The 18274-nt window shown below is 37.2% G+C and overlaps 1 protein-coding gene across 1 annotated transcript in view; it reads left to right on the top strand.

Moving 5' to 3' along the window:
• CTNNA3 (catenin alpha 3) overlaps positions 1 to 18274 on the top strand; it is a 1724101-nt gene that overhangs the window by 366007 nt on the left and 1339820 nt on the right. Inside the window, exon 5 of the mRNA XM_065919867.1 lies at positions 2853 to 3116. Within this exon, the coding sequence (XP_065775939.1) occupies positions 2853 to 3116 (264 nt within the window). The remainder of the gene's footprint in view (positions 1 to 2852; positions 3117 to 18274) is intronic.

Here is an 18274-nt window from a genome sequence, read left to right as displayed (position 1 = left end):
GATGATCAGTGAGATACTCTCCAGAAACACTTTATAAGTCATTGTATAATACATATGACCCAGTAATCCCACTCCTGGGCATACACACTGAGGAAACCAGATCTGAAAGAAACACGTGTACCCCCAATGTTCATCACAGCACTGTTTATAATAGCCGGGACATGGAAGCAACCTAGATGCCCATCACCAGATGAATGGATAAGAAAGCTGTGGTACATATACACAATGGAATATTACTCAGCCATTAAAAAGAATTCATTTGAATCAGTTCTAATGAGATGGATAAAACTGGAGATAAAATACAAAGTGAAGTAAGCCAGAAAGATAAACACCAATACAGTATACTAATGCATATATATGGAATTCAGAAAGATGGTAACGATAACCCTATATGCAAGACAGAAAAAGAGACACAGATGAAAAAAAAAAAGAGACAGATGTATAGAACAGACTTTTGGACTCTATGGGAGAAAGCGAGGGTGGGATGATCTGAAAGAACAGCATCAAAACATGTATATTATCAAGTGTGAAACAGGTCGCCAGTCCAGGTTGGATGCATGAGACAAGTGCTCAGGGCTGGTGCACTGGGATGACCCAGAGGGATGAGATGGGGAGGGAGGTGGGAGCGGGGTTCAGGATGGGGAACACATGTAAATCCATGGCTGATTCATGTCAATGTATGGCAAAAACCACTACAATATTGTAAAGTAATTACCCTCCAACTAATAAAAATAATTGGGGGGAAAAAAAAGCAAAAAAACACAATCCTCATCCTTGTATAATAGCAAATGAGAAAAATCCTTTCCCTGAAAGAAGCTGTCTTAGCAGTCACACTGACTTGTGTTACAATGCAAGAAATGCTACATTTAGCTCAGTCAGTTGGCACAGGAACCCATACCATACCTAACTTTCTGAAAGATAAAATTTGGGGGTATGTCAGATAAAAATTAAATGTATAATTTATGATTTTTTCTACCCCTAATTCTGAGTTTCCAAACTTTTTAAAGGTATTACTACATTTCAGGCAATAAATACAAATCACTGTGCAACAAATCGTGGAAAGTTAATGTGTAAGATCCTGGAGATGTCACTCTTGCAGGAAGCCAGTTTTCTCATCTTTAAAAAGAGGAATAATATGTACCATGAGTTTTTATAAGCATTACATGAGATATTATGTGTGGAATGCATAAATTATTGTTCAGTTCACTTGAGTTAGTTTTCTTTAAAGTACACTTTTTATTTTATATTAATAATATTAGATTTCTCAGAAAGTTGCAAAAATAATACAGAAATTTCTGATCTACTCTTCTGATTTCCTGCACTGTTAATGTCTTACATTTGCCACAATGAGCAAACATTGATGAATTACTGTTAACTAAACTCTGGACTTTATTTGGAATTCATCACTTTTCCCCTTAATGTCTTCTTTCTGTTCCGGGATCTGATCCAGGGTTCTGTGTTGCATTTACTTGTCATGTCTCTCCAGTTTCTCTGCTCTGTGATAGTTCCTCAGTCAGTCTCTTTGTTTTCTGGGACCTTAATCAGGAATACTGTCCAGATATCATGCAGGATTTTCCCCAATCTGGTTTTGTTTGTTGTTGTTTTTTCATGATTAGATTGAGACTATGGGCTTTGGAGAGAATTCCGGGCAGGTGAAGTAGTCATCTTGTCATAACATATCAAGAATCACTCGATATCCTTGTGACATCATTGATGATGTCAACGTCCATCCCTTGGCTAAAATAGTACTTGCCAGGGATTTTTCCTGTAGGTTTGAGTTGGTTTTGATCCACTATCACTTTCATAGGACTTTCTCTTTCCTCTCCTCCCACTGTTTGAAATGCTTTTTATTTATGTTTATCACAAATGTCATCTCTGAGGAATTATCTCCTCTGACCACCCAAGCTAAACTAGCTTCTCTTCTTGTCAGTTGCTGACACTCACTTTTATGTTTTCTTGATGAAATTTGTCGTTCCCTGAGATTGTCTTATGTATTTGTTTACATAGTTTGTCATTTGCTTTCGGTCCCCCTTCCCTCAAACAAGAATATAAGCCTCAGGAGAACAAGGTCCCTGTAGGATTGTTCCCTTCTGTGCACTTGACATCTAAGCTCAAGGGCTGAGCTGAGCTGAAGTCGCTCAGTTGTGTCCGACTCTTTGCCCCATGGACTGTAGCCCCCCAGGCTCCTCGGTCCCTGGGATTTTCCAAGCATTAATACTGGAGTGGGTTGCCATTTCCTTCTCCAGGGGATCTTCCCGACCCAGGGATCGAACTCGGGTTTCCCGCATTGTAGGCAGACGCTTTACCGTCTGAGCTACCAGGGAAGTCCCAAGGGCTAGCATATACTAAATGCTCAATAACTATATGTTGAATAAATGTTGAAGAAAGAAAGATCCAAGATTAATTTTTTAGCAAGTATTTCTGAAAAAGAATGAAAGATAGCTGAATGGTGGGAGGTTTAATTTAGTATTCTTAACTGGTTTAGTTTTAACAAAAAGATTAAATGGAAGTATCATGTGTATGCAAATAGATAATCAGCATCCTTGGAATTGAAGCCCTCTTATAATTCAGTTAATAATGTGAAGGCCAGAGTATTTTTCTGACATAAGTATATGGCTGACACATGTAAAAGTTATTGCACATCTGTACCATTGTGTTCTTTATTTGCTAATTGGTAAGCTTTATAGAACTTTTAACAGAATCAAGAGTGTAGAAATAACTTATGCCCTTAAGTTTAACTTATAGTTATGACTTCCTAGTATCTATTATTCTTTTGTTTATATTGGCAGAAAAATGGAGCTTCTTTGTATAAATCTTTCTTCCATAACCTCTCTTTATATTTCTCTCCTCAGGACCTAAAATCTCCAAATCAGAGGGATGAAATTGCAGGTGCCCGGGCCTCATTGAAGGAGAACTCCCCCATACTGCATTCAATTTGTTCAGCTTGTTTGGAACATTCTGATGTTGCATCCCTTAAAGCTAGCAAGGACACAGTTTGTGGAGAGATTCAGAATGCCCTCAATGTAATTTCAAATGCTTCACAGGGCATCCAGAACATGTTAGCCCCACCAGAGCCTCAGGCAGCAACCCTGGGAAGTGCCCTGGATGAACTTGAGGTAAGTTGAGAGAAAATTATGTGATTTGATATACTAGTATGAAAGTAATTAAATGTGTGTGTTTTAAGATGCTTGGGTTGGAGTTTAGAGTATGAGTAAATAAAATCCTACTCAGTCTCAATCATTGTCTGTGTTTTCCAATGAACTGATTAGCAGGTAGATATTCTACCAGTGAGGAGAAGGAAATGGCAACCCACTCCAGTATTCTTGCCTAGAGAATCCTGTGGACCGAGGAGCCTGGTGGGCTGCCATCTATGGGGTCTCACAGAGTCAAACATGACTGAAGTGGCTTAGCAAGCATGCATGCATTGGAGAAGGAAATGGCAACCCACTCCAGTATTCTTGCCTGGAGAATCCCAGGACAGAGGAGCCTAGTGGGCTGCCGTCTATGGGGTCGCACAGAGTTGGACATGACTGAAGCGACTTAGCAGCAGCAGCAGCATTCTACCAGTGGGTTTCCTGGGTGGCTCAGTGGTAAAGAATCTGCCTGCAATGCAGGAGACATAGGTTCAATCCCTGGGTCGAGAAGATCCTCTGAAGTAGGAAATGCCAACCCATTCCAGTATTCTTGCTTGGGCAATTCCTTGGACAGAAGAGCCTGGAGGGTTACAGTCCACGGGGTCGCAAAAGAGGTGACACGACTGAGTGACTAAACACCAACCACATTCTATCCGTAGACTTCTGATTCCTTTACATCTCTTCCAAGGATGTCAATGAATTTAAATTGTGATTGTTAATTAGATTGACATGACTTTATTTTACACAGATCAATTTATGAAATATAGAATTTATTCATTCCATGAATACTTATTATTGAACTGTTCTTTCTGTTTGGGATATAATTGAGCACTGCTCTCATGACTTCTTTACATTTTAGTCTGGACTAGGGTGGCTAGTGAATATTGAGGCCAAATTTTGCAAGAAGAGCCAGCTTGATTTGACAGTTTGAATTAGTTGTAGGGTATGAGAGAAAGGGAAGAGTCATGGCTGGTGTTGCAGTTTAGATCCTCTAGAAGCACACACTAGACAGAGTTTGGGATACAATGTGTTGTTAGGAATTAACGTCTATGAAGGAAGAGGAAGGGAGCGGGACTGAGTAGAGGATGAAGTCTACCTGTAAGCTGGACCTCGAAAGTTGAACCAGTGAGCAGGGAACTCTGGCGAGAGTCTTAACCTCAAGTGTATCTTGTTGGGCAAAAATAGTCAGACCTCTTTCAGTCACTGGAGGCAGGTCACCCTGCCCTGGAAAGGGTTTGACCTGCAGACATGGGGAGTGGGGATAACCTCTCTATAGCTGAGGCAGATCCTGAAGGAACTGACAGCCAGGGACATTTGCTGGTCCCAGTCTCCACAGCTAGGCAGCAAGTCCTACCTGGAAGGGAGACATGGGCAGTACATCTCTGTTCCTCCCACAGATAATTATGAGGTTTTCGTTGTTGTTGTTTGTTTTTTGGCTTGAGCAATTGGATGCATTTTTATCGATTATGATGGGGAAGACATGGGTGAAGTCAGTTTTGAGAGGAAGATCAGCAACTTAGTTTTCAAAATGTTGAGCTGAGATATTTCTCAGACATTCCAGTATAATGTCAAAGATCATTGGTTATCCAAGTCAGATATGTACTTGTATAATGGAAGACAATTCTATATAATGCTTAAAGATAAGAGTTCAGGAGACCAAATGCCTGGGTTCCTATCTCAGCTGTGGTGGTTGCTGCCCATGCGATCTTAAGTAAGCTATTTTATTCAACTCTTAATTTTCTAATTTTCTCACCTATAAATTGAGGATAATAATAATAAGACCTATATATTACTGTTGTCTGACTCAGTGAATAATAATACATGTAAAAATGATCACAGCAGTGACAGGCATATAATAAGTTCTCAGTAAATTTTAGCTTTCATTATTAGTGGTGGAGGGGACTATTTGGAAGCAGATACTTCCATAATGAAAAAAAAAAAAGCACAGTTAAAATTACTGAAGTTTTACTGATAACTTAAAAATTAGCACATAGCCTGTAGTTCTTGTGTTGCTCTTAACATTATTACTTTCACAATAAACTTATTAGATATATAATTCATTTAAGTTTAAAATAACCTTTCCATATGCTTTTACTTTAGACACACATCTTAAACAGACATTTTCATTTCTAATCTAATATTATTAAATTCCTAATTATTGGCATCAATGAAAAAATCTATTAAGTTCCCAATTATTAGCATTTGTGTGAAAATTTTAGGACCTGTGTGTCTAGATAAGGTGGAAAAATAATGATGATTCTTTAATAATATCCAATCATCTAAATGTTTGCCCTGTGTAATGAGTACTTGGTAAACTTGTCTGTTAGATGAGTGTTTTTTCTTCACAATAAGATTGAAAAATACCCTGTAGGCAAGGTTATGTTTTTAACTGATTTTATACCAGTGATACTAGTAGAACATTAGATCCCCCATATAACAATAAGTAGCATTTTTTGATAGTTAAACATCTAAGATAAATTTATCACTTGTTACAAGTGTCCATATAAGTGGGGGCTTCCCAGGTGGCTTAGTGGTAAAGAATCTGCCTGCATTGTAGGAGACGTGTAGAATGTAGGGTTCACTCTCTAGGTCTGGAAGATCTCCTGGGGAAGGATATGGCAACCCATTTCAGTGTTCTTGCCTGGAAAATCCCATGAACAGAGGAGCTGGTGGGCTACAGTCTATGGGGTTGCAAAGGGTTGGACTCAACTTACCCACTAAATAACAACAAACCATAGAAGTGGGTTTTTGTTGTTGTTGTTGTTTTATAGAAAATAAAACAGATTTATATTAATTTTTTTCCAAATCAGAAGGCTAGTAAGTGGTAGTAATCAGGATCTAGTCTCTCTGACTTTGGAAGATATTTCTAACTTCTGTGTTATACTGAATTCTCACAGGTAGAGATTAATGTGCTTAATTAAAATTCAGCAAAATTTATCCTACAATTCTTAGTTTACTGGAGCCATCAGAAAAATTATAAATGTAACTTAGCCCCAAAGATGGCATAATTTTTTATTGAAAATTTATTTTCTGGGTTCCCGTGTTACTTAAGTAGAAATAGTCTGTATATGGGGAGTGACTAGAATGGTGAGGTGAAATTTGCAAAAGTGGACAGATAGGATTGCGTATCACATTTTTCATAGTACTAAATGGAATTGTGTCAGGGGATGCTTGTGTAAGAGGTCCAGGTTATCCCAGATACTTTTTTCTATATTAGGGTTATAGAAGAAGGCAGAAGATTTTGAAGTTGTCTTCCTTCAGGTGCTTCTCTTTTCTTGCTTTAGTTGAAAGTGATAGGCAAGAAATGGCAGTGGTTGGAGAAAAGGAAAAAGTAGTGTGTGTGTGTGTGTGTGTGTGTGTGTGTGTGTGTGTGTGTTTGTGTAGCTTGGATGAGAGTGGGCATACACATAATAATAGAGACTTCCTTTTCATAAGATAAGTGGCTGACTCCCTTATCAGGACAGGATGGAATTTCAAATATATTGCCCAGAAATCCCAATACTGTCTCAACAACCTTTGAAATTCAGTTCCAGTCAAAGTTAGGGACAGAAAGCTGGTATAAAAATGCTTCAATTTTATATACATTTTATACCCAAGTTATAAATAGCTTCTGAGGCTGTCTGAACTAGATAAAGCAGAATTTATTAAGCATTTAGCCTTTTAAAATGATTTCATAAATTAAATGGTTGCACTATTCTTTATTTACAGGAAGCGGTATTGGTAAAGGATCCAAAACAACCTTTGCTCTATCTTGCTTCTGCAAACATAATACTATGAAATAAATTGATGTAGTAAATACTCTGTTGGGAGTAAGTCTCATTAATGTTTATAGTGTAGAAATGTATCAGAGTGCTTACTCAACAACTACCAAGCTGAAGCTTCGTTAAATCTTTCATTCTGGTCCATAGCTGGTTGCGGAAATGAAACCTGAGATTTACTGTTGGAGAAAGGAGAAGCTGAATTAGAACACTGTCTTGGCTAAACCGATTAATTTATTGGAAAAGCTAATGTGAATTATAGAGTGTTATTTCTGCATTTATGACTGAATGAGAATTGAGAAGAGTCCAATTGTAGATTAACAGAATTTTGAATATATTTTAAGTCAGAAACTTTGCCAGTGGAAGTTGCTTTGAAACTTCAAGTCTACTAAGGTGTATTTGCTCTTGTGTGTAAGGAAAACACAACTTTTATAATCATAATCCACAGAATTATCCAGATTATCTTGTGGTAAAGATGATAATAACAAAGGAGTTTTGTAGTATTATGTCATTTTCAAAAAGCTGTCACCATTTGTATTCTTATCTTTTTTCTATGTATTCATTTATGTGTCATCATTCATATATTCCTTTATTCAGTGCTGTATCCCCAACACCTGGAACAATGCTGTATACAACAATGCTGTATACAATGCTGTATCCCCAACACCTGTTCCAATGCTGGAACAATGCTGTATCCCCAACACCTGGAACAATGCTGTAAATATCAATGAAAGAATGAAGGAAATAATGAGTATAGAAATGGTGCCTGTCATTTTGCAACATTGAAATGAGAAACATTTTCTCCTTATCCCCATTTTTGCACTTTTCTCCAACTTGTAATGTATGTTGTTGGAGTATGTACTTTATTTTGCCTAACTTTTAACTGGGCTGAAAATTTATAGTGAAGAAAACCATAGGGAAAAATATCTGGATGATATGCTGCTCAGATTCCTTTCTGTCATAAGAGAGCCCAAAGAGAAAAAAAATCTTTTCCCAGTAGCTTTCTTGCCTTAGTTTATGTTCCATGTAACTGCCAAGCTCTGCTGCCTTTTACTAAGAGTAATAATTCTGAGGTATGTAGATCTTGTATTCTTATATTTTTATCTGAGAGAGAAAACAGGACCTCTATTAATCAAATTAATATTTAGGAGTTAAAGAAAAATAGGCATCAGTAATATCTAGAAGCAATTTAATATGAAAACATCAGTTGAGTTTTAGGGATATGGTGAACTAGAAGAACTAAAATTAATGGATAAAACATTCTTAACTATGTGGATAATCTGATGAGTGAATTAGGGAAATTTCCTGGGGCCAGCCAGGTGCTGAGAGCACAAATCCAAACTAGCAAGCCAGCACCTGCATTGTGATATGCAATACAGGGAATTTCTTTTGCCTTATTGCCTGTAACTTGGATTTTGAAAGATCATGAACTGAGGACAAAAGACAAAGCCTGTTAGCTGAAAAGGCACATGAGACCCTTTCAAGAATCTGAGAATCCTTTTATTTGACCACCTCACTGAATAAACAACAAAAACACTAGCCTCTACAGCAGGAGGTAGTAGGAAAACTTGACTGGCTTAATTTGGCCCTAGGTGGTTCAGAAAAAAAAAATACAAAATGTCTTGGAAATTTTCTAGGTCTATTCTTATCTGGACTTTGAGTCAAAAGTTATATTATCTGTATAGCCTCTAAAACCAGCTGAAAATGTAAAGGATCCTTTTTTGGTAATACATGGAAGTAACTGCCAAAAGTAAACTCAAATTCTCTCTGCACCATACTCTCAGTCCACAAAATATTCTCATCCAAGTTCAAGGAAAATAAATTGTCACAAGACACACAAATAAACAAGATACATGAATGAAATTTTGTAGAAATAGCAAACTGCAGAATCAGATCTGAAAACACTGCAGATGCTGAAATAGTAAGATAATAAATGTAAATTAGTATGCTTAATAAATATTATTTTCTCATTTACTCAGTAAAGTATGAGGAGTATAATGAAGAAACTAAAGTCTATCAAAATTGATCAGGCAAAACTACCTAAAATGACAAACATATTGTGAAAAATTCAATAGTTAGGCAAAACAAGAGATTAGATAGCAAATTAATGATCTGAAAGATGTATTTGAAGCTATTTGCAATACACCACAGAAACACAAAATAAGGTATTTAAAAAAAACAGTTAAGATGGAGGATAATGTGACAAGATCTAAAATAATCTAATATAAGATACAGAAGAAGAAAAGTATAAAACAAATCCTAAGAATTTCCTAGAACTAATGGAAGACAACAAAATCCATAGTTAAAAATTCCAATAATTTCCAGGCAAGATATATAGAAAGAAATCCATATTTATACATATTGTAATGAAACTGAAGAACACCAAATGCAAAAAGAATATTTTAAAAAGAAAATAGGGTTAGCTTTATTCTCAGCAAAACTGCCCTGGAGAAGGAAATGGCAACCCATTCCAGCTTTCTTGCAGTAGCAACCCACTCCACCCAATCCCATGGACAGAGCCTGTATGATTAAACCATCACCACCAACAGCAAGATTGCAGAATAGGAGGCTCCTGAATTTTCCCTCTAGCCATAAACACACTGAGTAAACAACTACATATCTATCAGTTGCCTCTGAGAGAAATCCAGAAAATAGTTGAGAGATACCTGCATGTTGGTCAACTAAGAAAATGCCCACCTCAAAAGAGTCAGGAAAAACTGAAACACATTCTCATCATAAACTCCATTCTTAACACAACCTCATACAGTTGAGAGGAATCTCTCAGCTTCTCCTTGAGGACAAAAGATTTTGCCACATATCTAGCACTCTAACTTTTCTGGCTGTTATCAAAGGGACTGTCTACTAGCTTGTCTATGTTTGGCAGCTGATGGAGCCCAGTGTTTGCTAGACCTTTGGGGCCACAAAGAACAAAAAGGTAGTTCTCAAACAATTCATGTAGCTCTCCCCACTGGCTCAGTTTAGAATGAGCAGGCAATAAAGCCCAGCTTCCAGTTCCCCTTGGAAGGGATTAGAATGCATGTGACTTTTCTAGTTGCTGACCAGAGTCTGGATTCTAACTCAGCTGTCTTTGGGAACTGATGAGACAGGCAATCATTAGTCTCCTAGGACTTTGAACCTGTGTGTGGGCACTTTCCATGGCTTTTCTTCTGGCTTACTCCAGTGAAATAAACCAAGTCACCATCTTCTTTCTGAAAGAAGTTGGAATACACATCTAGTGTAGTAGACTTTTCTGACTACTGGCTGAAGATCTAGTTTCTCACTTGCCTGCCTCTGGGAGCTAATACAGCCATATATTCTCTAGTTTCTCGGTGTCCACAGAGAACAAAGTGGCAGTTTTGAATGAGCCCTGAACCCTCTTTCCACAACTCCTTTCCCAGGCTGGTGCCAGCAATAAAGCCCAGCTACTAGTTTCTTCCTGGTAGGGGTTTGATGACAGATCTAGTGTCCCAACTTTTCCAGTTAGACTATCACAGAAATTTGAGAAGCATCCAGATTAGCTGGATGGGCTGATTATTGGGGTTCATCTCTTACTTGATACCAGTCCCTCAACTTAGAGAGGTGGCTCTTTTATTTAATTCATAGAAATCAACAGAAATAGTTAAGGGGGAAAAAAACAAGGAAATATGTTCCAAATAAAAGAACAAACTCTCTAGGAGTGGACTATAGTGAAATAAAGATTTGTGATATATCAAACAAATAATCCAAAATAATGATTAGGAAGGTGCTCAGTGAGGTTAGCAGAGCAACTTATGAACAAAGTAAGAATTTTAACAAAGAGAAAATGATGAAAAAATAAGCAAATCATAGAGCTGAATAATGCAATTGGATGGGAAAAAAATCAATAGATGGAATTTAGCACAGACTAGATCAAACAGGAGTATGACAAAACTATATATTGTCTCCCTGTTTATTCAACTTATTTGCAGAGTATATCATTAATGAACTGTTTCCACTTTGAGCTTTCAAGAGAACAGTAAAGAAACCTAAAAGGAATAGAATATATGAAGAGAAACTGATTACATCACAAGCAAAAGAAAGATTCTATAGTGAGGTCAACAAAGACAAAAGCATGTTATTTGGAAAGACATAAAATTGATGACTTGCTGGTGAGATATTATTAGGAAGAAGGGTTCAGTTCAGTTCAGTTGCTCAGTCATGTCCAACTCTCAGTGACCCCATGGACTGTCAAGGCAAACTTCCCTGTCCATCACCAACCCCCAGAGCTTGCACAAACTCAGGCCCATCAGATTGATGATGCTATCGAGCCATCTCAGCCTCTGTCATTCCTTTTTCCACCTGCCTTTGATCTTTTCCAGAATCAGGGTCTTTGGCATTGGGTCAAAGTATTGGAGCTTCAGCTTCAGCATCAGTTCTTACAATGAATGTTCAGGACTGACTTCCTTTAGGATGGACTGGTTTGATCTCCTTGCAGTCCAAGAGACTCTCAAGAGTCTTCTCCAACACCACAGCTCAAAAGCATCAATTATTCAGTGCTCAGCTTTCTTTATGGTCCAACTCTCACCATACATGACACCTGCAAAAACTATAGATGTGACTAGACGGATCTTTGTTGGCAAAGTAATGTCTCTGCTTTTTAAGAGCTATCTAGGTTGGTCATAGCATTTCTTCCAAGGAACAAGCGTCTTTTAATCTCATGGCTGCAGTCACCATCTGCAGTGATTTTGGAGCCCAAGAAAATAGCCTCTCACTGTTTCCACTGTTTCCCCATCTATTTGCCGTGAAGTGGTGGTACCGATGTCATGATCTTCGCTTTTTGAATGTTGAGTTTTAAGCCAGCTTTCTCACTCTCCTCTTTCACTTTCATCAAGAGGCTCTTTAGTTCCTCTTTGCTTTTTGCCATAAGGGTGATGTCATTTGCATATCTGAAGTTATTAATATTTTTCCCTGCAATCTTGATTTCAGCTTCTGTTTCATCCAAACCAGCATTTCACATGATGCAGGGTGACAATATACATCCTTGATGTACTCCTTTCCCAATCTGAAACCAGTCCATTGTTCCTTGTCTGGTACTAACTGCTGCTTCTTAACTTACATACAGATTTCTCAGGAGGTGGTCAGGTTGTCTAGTATTCCCATCTCTTGAAGAATTTTCCACCATTTGGTGGTGATCCACACATTCAAAGGCTTTAGGATAGTCAATGAAGCAGAAGTAGATGTTTTTCTGGAATTCTCCTGCTTTTCTCATGATCTCATGGATATTGGCAATTTGATCTTCTGTTCTTCTGCCTTTTCTAAATCCAGCTTGAACATCTGAAAGTTCTCGGTTCATGTATCGTTGAAGCCTAGCTTGGAGGATTTTGAGCATTACTTTGCTAGTGTGTGAGATGAGTGCAATTGTGTGGTAGTTGGAACATTCTTTGGCATTGCCTTTCTTTTCGATTGGAAGGAAAACTAACCTTTTCCAGACCCGTGGCCACTGCTGAGTTATCTAAATTTGCTGGCATATTGAGTGTAACACTTTCACAGCATCATTTTTAAGGATTTGAAATAGCTCAGCTGGTATTCGATCACCTCCACTAACTTTGTTCATAGTGATGCTTACTAAGGCCTACTTGACTTTGCACTCCAGGATGTCCCACTCTAGGTGAGTAATCACACTATCATGTTTATCTGGGTCATTAAGATCTTCTTTGTACAGTTCTTCTGTGTATTCTTGCCACCTCTTAATCTCTTTTTCTTCTGTTAGATCCATACCCTATCTGTACTTTATTGTGCCCATCTTTGCATGAAGTGTTTCCTTGGTATCTCTAATTTTCTTGAAGAGATTCTTGAAGAAAATCAAGAGATTTTCTTGAAGAGTCTTTCCCATTCTATTGTTTTCCTCTCTTTCTTTGCATTGCTCACTTAGGAAGGCTTTCTTATCTCTCCTTGCTATTCTTTGAAACTCTGCATTCAGATGAGTGTATCTTTCCTTTTCTCCTTTGGCTTTCACTTCTCTTCTTTTCTCAGCTATTTGTAAGACCTCCCCAGACAATCATTTGGCCTTTTTGCATTTCTTTTTCTTGGGGATGATTTTGATCACTGCCTTTTGTACAATGTTATGAACCTCTGTCCATAGTTTTTCAGGCACTCTATCAGATCTAATCCCTTGAGTCTATTTTTCATTTCCACTGTGTAATTGAAAGGGATTTGATTTAGGTCATACCTGAATGGTCTAGTGGCTTTCCCTCCTTTCTTCAATTTAAGTCTCAGTTTTACAATGAGAGTTCATGATCTTAACCACAGTCAGCTCCTGGTCTTATTTCTCTGACCATATAGAGCTTCTCCATCTTTGGCTGCAAGGAATATAATCAATCTGATTTCGGTATTGACCATCTGGTTATGTGCATGTGTAGAGTTTTCTCTTGTGTTGTTAAAAATGGGTGTTTGCTATGTCCAGTGCATTCTCTTCACAAGATTGTTAGCCTTAGCCCTGCTTCATTTTGTACTCCAAACTTGCCTGTTACTCCAGGTATCTCTTGACTTCCTAATTTAGCATTCCTGTCCCTTGTGATGAAAAAGACTTATTTCTTGTTGTTAGTTCTATAAAGTCTTGTAGGTCATCATAGAACCATTCAACTTCAGTTTCTTCAGCATTAGTGGTTGGGGCATAGACTTGGATTATTGTGATATTGAATGATTCGCCTTGGAAACTCACTCTGTAGTTTTTGAGACTGCACCTCCTAAGTACTGCATTTTGCACTCCTTGTTGACTAGGATAACTGTTCCATTTCTTCTAATGGATCCTTGCCCATTGTAGTAGATGTAATTGTCATCTGAATTAAATTTGCCCATTTCAGCCCATTTTAGTTCACTGATTTCTAAAATGTCGATGTTCACTCATGCTATCTCCTGTTTGACCACTTCTAATTTACCTTGATTCATGGACCTAACATTCTGGATGGATGTTATATATGGATATAACATAACTATAAACATATGAAGAATTTTATCTTAATAAAAATGAAAATTTGAATGAAATTTAGAAAAATTCCTGGGAAAACATAATTTAGCAGAACTGACTTAAGAATAGATAATGTGCATTAAAGAACTGAATTAGTAGTTAACAGTTTTACTCAAAACAAGCTCTAGTCTCAAATATGTTTATGAAAAGTACTAAAAATCCTTTTGGGTATATGTAAATATAACTTCCTAAGAATGACAAAAGAAGTACCAGCTTTTCAATTCACTAAATGAAGCTGGTGAAATCAATACCAACAGTTCATGGTTAAGACAGGAAGAAAATTCACATGCCAATCTAAGGATGCAGAAATCTTAAATTGTAAGCAGACTGTTAAGCAATAAAGAACTCATTATAATAAAGTTAGATTTATTCTGGGAATGTGATGCTAGTTCAACATTAGAATATCTACAGATGTTATTTACCCAAGAGAAAAAAAAGATATTTTAATCTCAGAGGATATAGAAAACTTTTGAAGAATTCAATATAGTTTATTTGAAACTTATAGCAAGTTAGAAAGAGAATAAATTTTCTTTACTTAATAAAGGGTTCCTATTAATGTTTATAGTGAACTTTATATTTACATTTGAGTCATTAAAACTATTCCTCTTAAAATTAGAAATATGAGCATAATGAATGAAAATGAATAAGTTATAGCAGTGCATATTATCATGAAAAGAAAGTGAAAGTGAAAGTCACTCAGTTGTGTCCGACTCTTTATGACCCCATTGTACTCCATAGTCCATGGAATTCTTAGGCCAGAATACTGGAGTCAGTAGCCTTTCCCTTCTCCAAGGGATCTTTCCAACCCAGGGATCGAACACAGGTCTCCTGCATTGCAGGTGGATTCTTTACCAGCTGAGTCACAAGGGAAGCTCTACAGATAGTAACATGAGTGAATACCACATCATAAAGCTTTACGTAACAAAGAGCAAGCCATGTAAGAATCCATGCAAAATGTTTCCCTTTATATAATGGTTGAGACATGCAAAACTAAACCATATATCTATCTACCTATATGTATATAGTGGTACAGGCATATATGTTAAGTTATAAAGAGAAGGAGGGGATATTTAATGCAAAATGTAAAAGTGGAGTGGGTGGAGAGAGAGGGAGCATAGCCACATCAGGAGCTTTAAAGTTACTGGGCACAATTCATTTTCATAAGCTCCATTGTTTTATGGATGCTTTATTATTATTATTCACTCATATTCTTGTGTATGAAGTAGTTCTTAAAATTTAATTAAATATATTGCAATAAGATGATAAATCTGCAAATAGGTTATGTTACAAGATGCTCATTAAATTTAATAAATATTTGTTAAATCTAGTCTGTATGAGGCATTGTTCTAGGTACTGGCTGAATACTAGCACCTTACATTTGCACTATTTAGCATGTTTATTTACATATTTTTATATTAGGACCAAATTGCCTTGTGGAGCAAATAGGTTAGAAATTGTTATGTCCTTTTTTTTTTCATTTATTTTTATTAGTTGGAGGCTAATTACGTTACAATATTGCAGTGGTTTTTGCCATACATTGACATGAATCAGCCATGGATCTACGTGTGTTCCCCATCCCGATCCCCCCTCCCACCTCCCTCCCCATCCCATCCCTCTGGGTCTTCCCAGTGCACCAGCCCCGAGCACTTGTCTCATGTCCTTTTTAAAGGAGCGAACTACTCTTCTGTCAAGTTGCATTACTTGTCTATGTTGAAAAGAAACACGAATTAGAAGACATACCTTAAGCTTGTTTCTCATGACCACCTCCCTTCAGTAATTGCCCTTTCTAAATAATAGCTCTTGTGACAAATGATGGCCAATGTTGAAATTCAATTAGATCTTGAGTTTACTATATTTGTTTAATATATTTGCATATGTTTTTAATACATTTGTTTATCCTATTTTTCCCTATTAGATGTCGAGTTCTTGAGTAGATGAATCATATCTTATTATTTATATTCCCCACTTCTTAGCACAGTTCCAGGGACATAGTAATTGTTTAATAATTTAATGAATACTTGTAAAGATGAGTAGCTGACATTTGAACCTGGTGACAGATTTTAATGTATCTAATGAATATTTACCCAAGAAGAGGACAAGTCTCTTATATATGATGATTAAAAAAGGAAGGGATTGAGTACCTTGTAATTAAAATATGTAGATAATAAGATTGCTAGACCTTGCTTGCTTTTGGCCTCTTGGAACTATTAGATACATGCTGTACATGATATTACTGAGAATGTTCTATCCTATAATTCCATAACTGTGGTATCAAACTTAGAGATGACTCCTAGGAGCTAGATACAATTATGATTTTATTTCAATTTTCCAAAACCTGAAAAAGGCAAACCTGCAATCTAGAGCACAATTTTAAAACAAGTTCTTATGAAGTATTTGCATCTTGAGTTTCATATCAGCCAGCTAATATTTGTTAGCTTTGTTGTTGTTCAGTGGCTCAGTCATGCCTGGCTCTTTGCAACCCTGTGAATTGCAGCATGCCAGGCTTCCCTGACCTGTACCACATCCCTGAACTTGATCAAACTCATGTCCATTGAGTCAGTGATGCCATCCAACTATCTCATCCTCTGTCATCCCCTTTTCCTCCTCCCTTCAGTCTTTCCCAGCATCAGGGTATGTTCTAATGAGACACCTCTTCACATCAGGTGGTCAAAGCGTTGGAGCTTCAGCTTTAAAATCAGTCCTTCCAATGAATATTCAGGATTGATTTCCTTTAGGAAATTGACTTGTTTGATCACTTTGGAGTCCAGTGGGCTCTCAAGAGTCTTCTCCAACACCACAGTTCAAAAGTTTTAATTCTTTGGCACTCAGTCTTCTTTATAATCCAAATCTCACATCCATACATGACTACTGGAAAAACCATAGCTTTGACTAGATGGACCTTTGTCAGAAAAATAACGTCTCTGCTTTTTAATATGCTGACTATGTTGTTCATAGCTTTTAATTTCATGGCTGCAGTGTCTTTTAATTTCATGGCTGCAGTCACCATTGGCATTGATTTTGGAACCCCCAAAATAAAGTCTGTCACTGTTTCAACTGTTTCCCCATCTATTTGCCATGAAGTGATGGGACTGGATGCCATGATCTTAGTTTTCTCAATGTTGAGTTTTAAGCCAAATTTTTCACTGTCCTATTTCACTTTCATCAAGAGGCTCTTTAGTTCTTCACTTTCTGTCATAAAGGTGGTGTCATCTGCATATCTGAGGTTATTGATATTTCTCCCGGCAGTCTTGATTTTAGCTTGTGCTTCATCTAGCCTGACATTCTGCATGATGTACTCTGCATATAAATTGAATAAGCAGGGTAAAAATATACAGCCTTGACATACTCCTTTCCCAATTTTGAACCAGTCTATTGTTCCATGTCTGGTACGAACTGTTGCTTCTTGACCTGCATACAAGTGTCTCAGGTGGCAGGTATGGTGATTGGTATTCCCATCTCTTGAAGAATTTTCTGCAGTTGGTTGTGATCCACACAGTCAAAGGCTTTGGCATAGTCAATAAAGCAGAGGTAGATATTTTTCTGCAACTCTCTTGCTTTTTCTATGATGCAATGGATGTTGGCAATTTGATTTCTTATTCCTCTGCCTTTTTTAAATCCAGCTTGAACATTTAGAATTTCTCAGTTCATGTACTGTTGAAGCCTAGCTTGAAGTATTTTGAGCATTACTTTGCTAACATGTGAAATTAGTGCAATTATGTGGTAGTTTGAACATTCTTTGGCATTGCTTTTCTTTGGGATTGGAATGAAAACTGACATTTTCCAGTCCTGTGGTGACTGCTAAGTTTTCCAAATTTGCTGGCATATTGAGTGCAGCGCTTTCACAGCATCATCTTTTAGGATTTGAAACAGCTCAACTGGAATTCCATCATCTCCATTAGCTTTGTTCTTAGTTATCCTTCCGAAGGCCCATTTGACTTCACACTCTAGGATTTCTGGCTCCAGGTGAGTGATCACACCATCATGGTTATCTGGGTCATTAAAATCTCTTTTATTAGCTACCTCTTCTCTAGTCCCCATTGTCATATCCTTCATGGAACTAGAAAAGAAGTAGAAGAAATTGTCTGTGATTCTAAGAATTGCATGCTGATTTAGGAGATGTATGTAAACCAAGCTATTAGAATTCAACAAGGCATTCTTCCTTGAAACCCTCACTCATGGGTCATAAGTTGTGCTCTCCAGGAAAACTACTGTGGGATGAAATTTAGTACTATGTAGTATTAGTTTCATGTTTTTAGGGATTTCCCTAGTGGAAAATAATAATAAGAAAAAGTGGGGGTGGGGGAATAAATACGGGAAGTAATAAAGAGACTATGTAATAGGAGTGGACAATTCACACCTAATGTTGGTTGAAATTTAGCTTAGGAAAGTTCTTTTCA

This window comes from Muntiacus reevesi, chromosome 2 (genome assembly GCF_963930625.1).
Source record: "Muntiacus reevesi chromosome 2, mMunRee1.1, whole genome shotgun sequence".
NCBI classification, from domain to species: Eukaryota; Metazoa; Chordata; class Mammalia; order Artiodactyla; family Cervidae; genus Muntiacus; species Muntiacus reevesi.
Note: the sequence above shows the minus strand (reverse complement) of the source record. Positions and strands in the feature narration are given on the sequence as shown.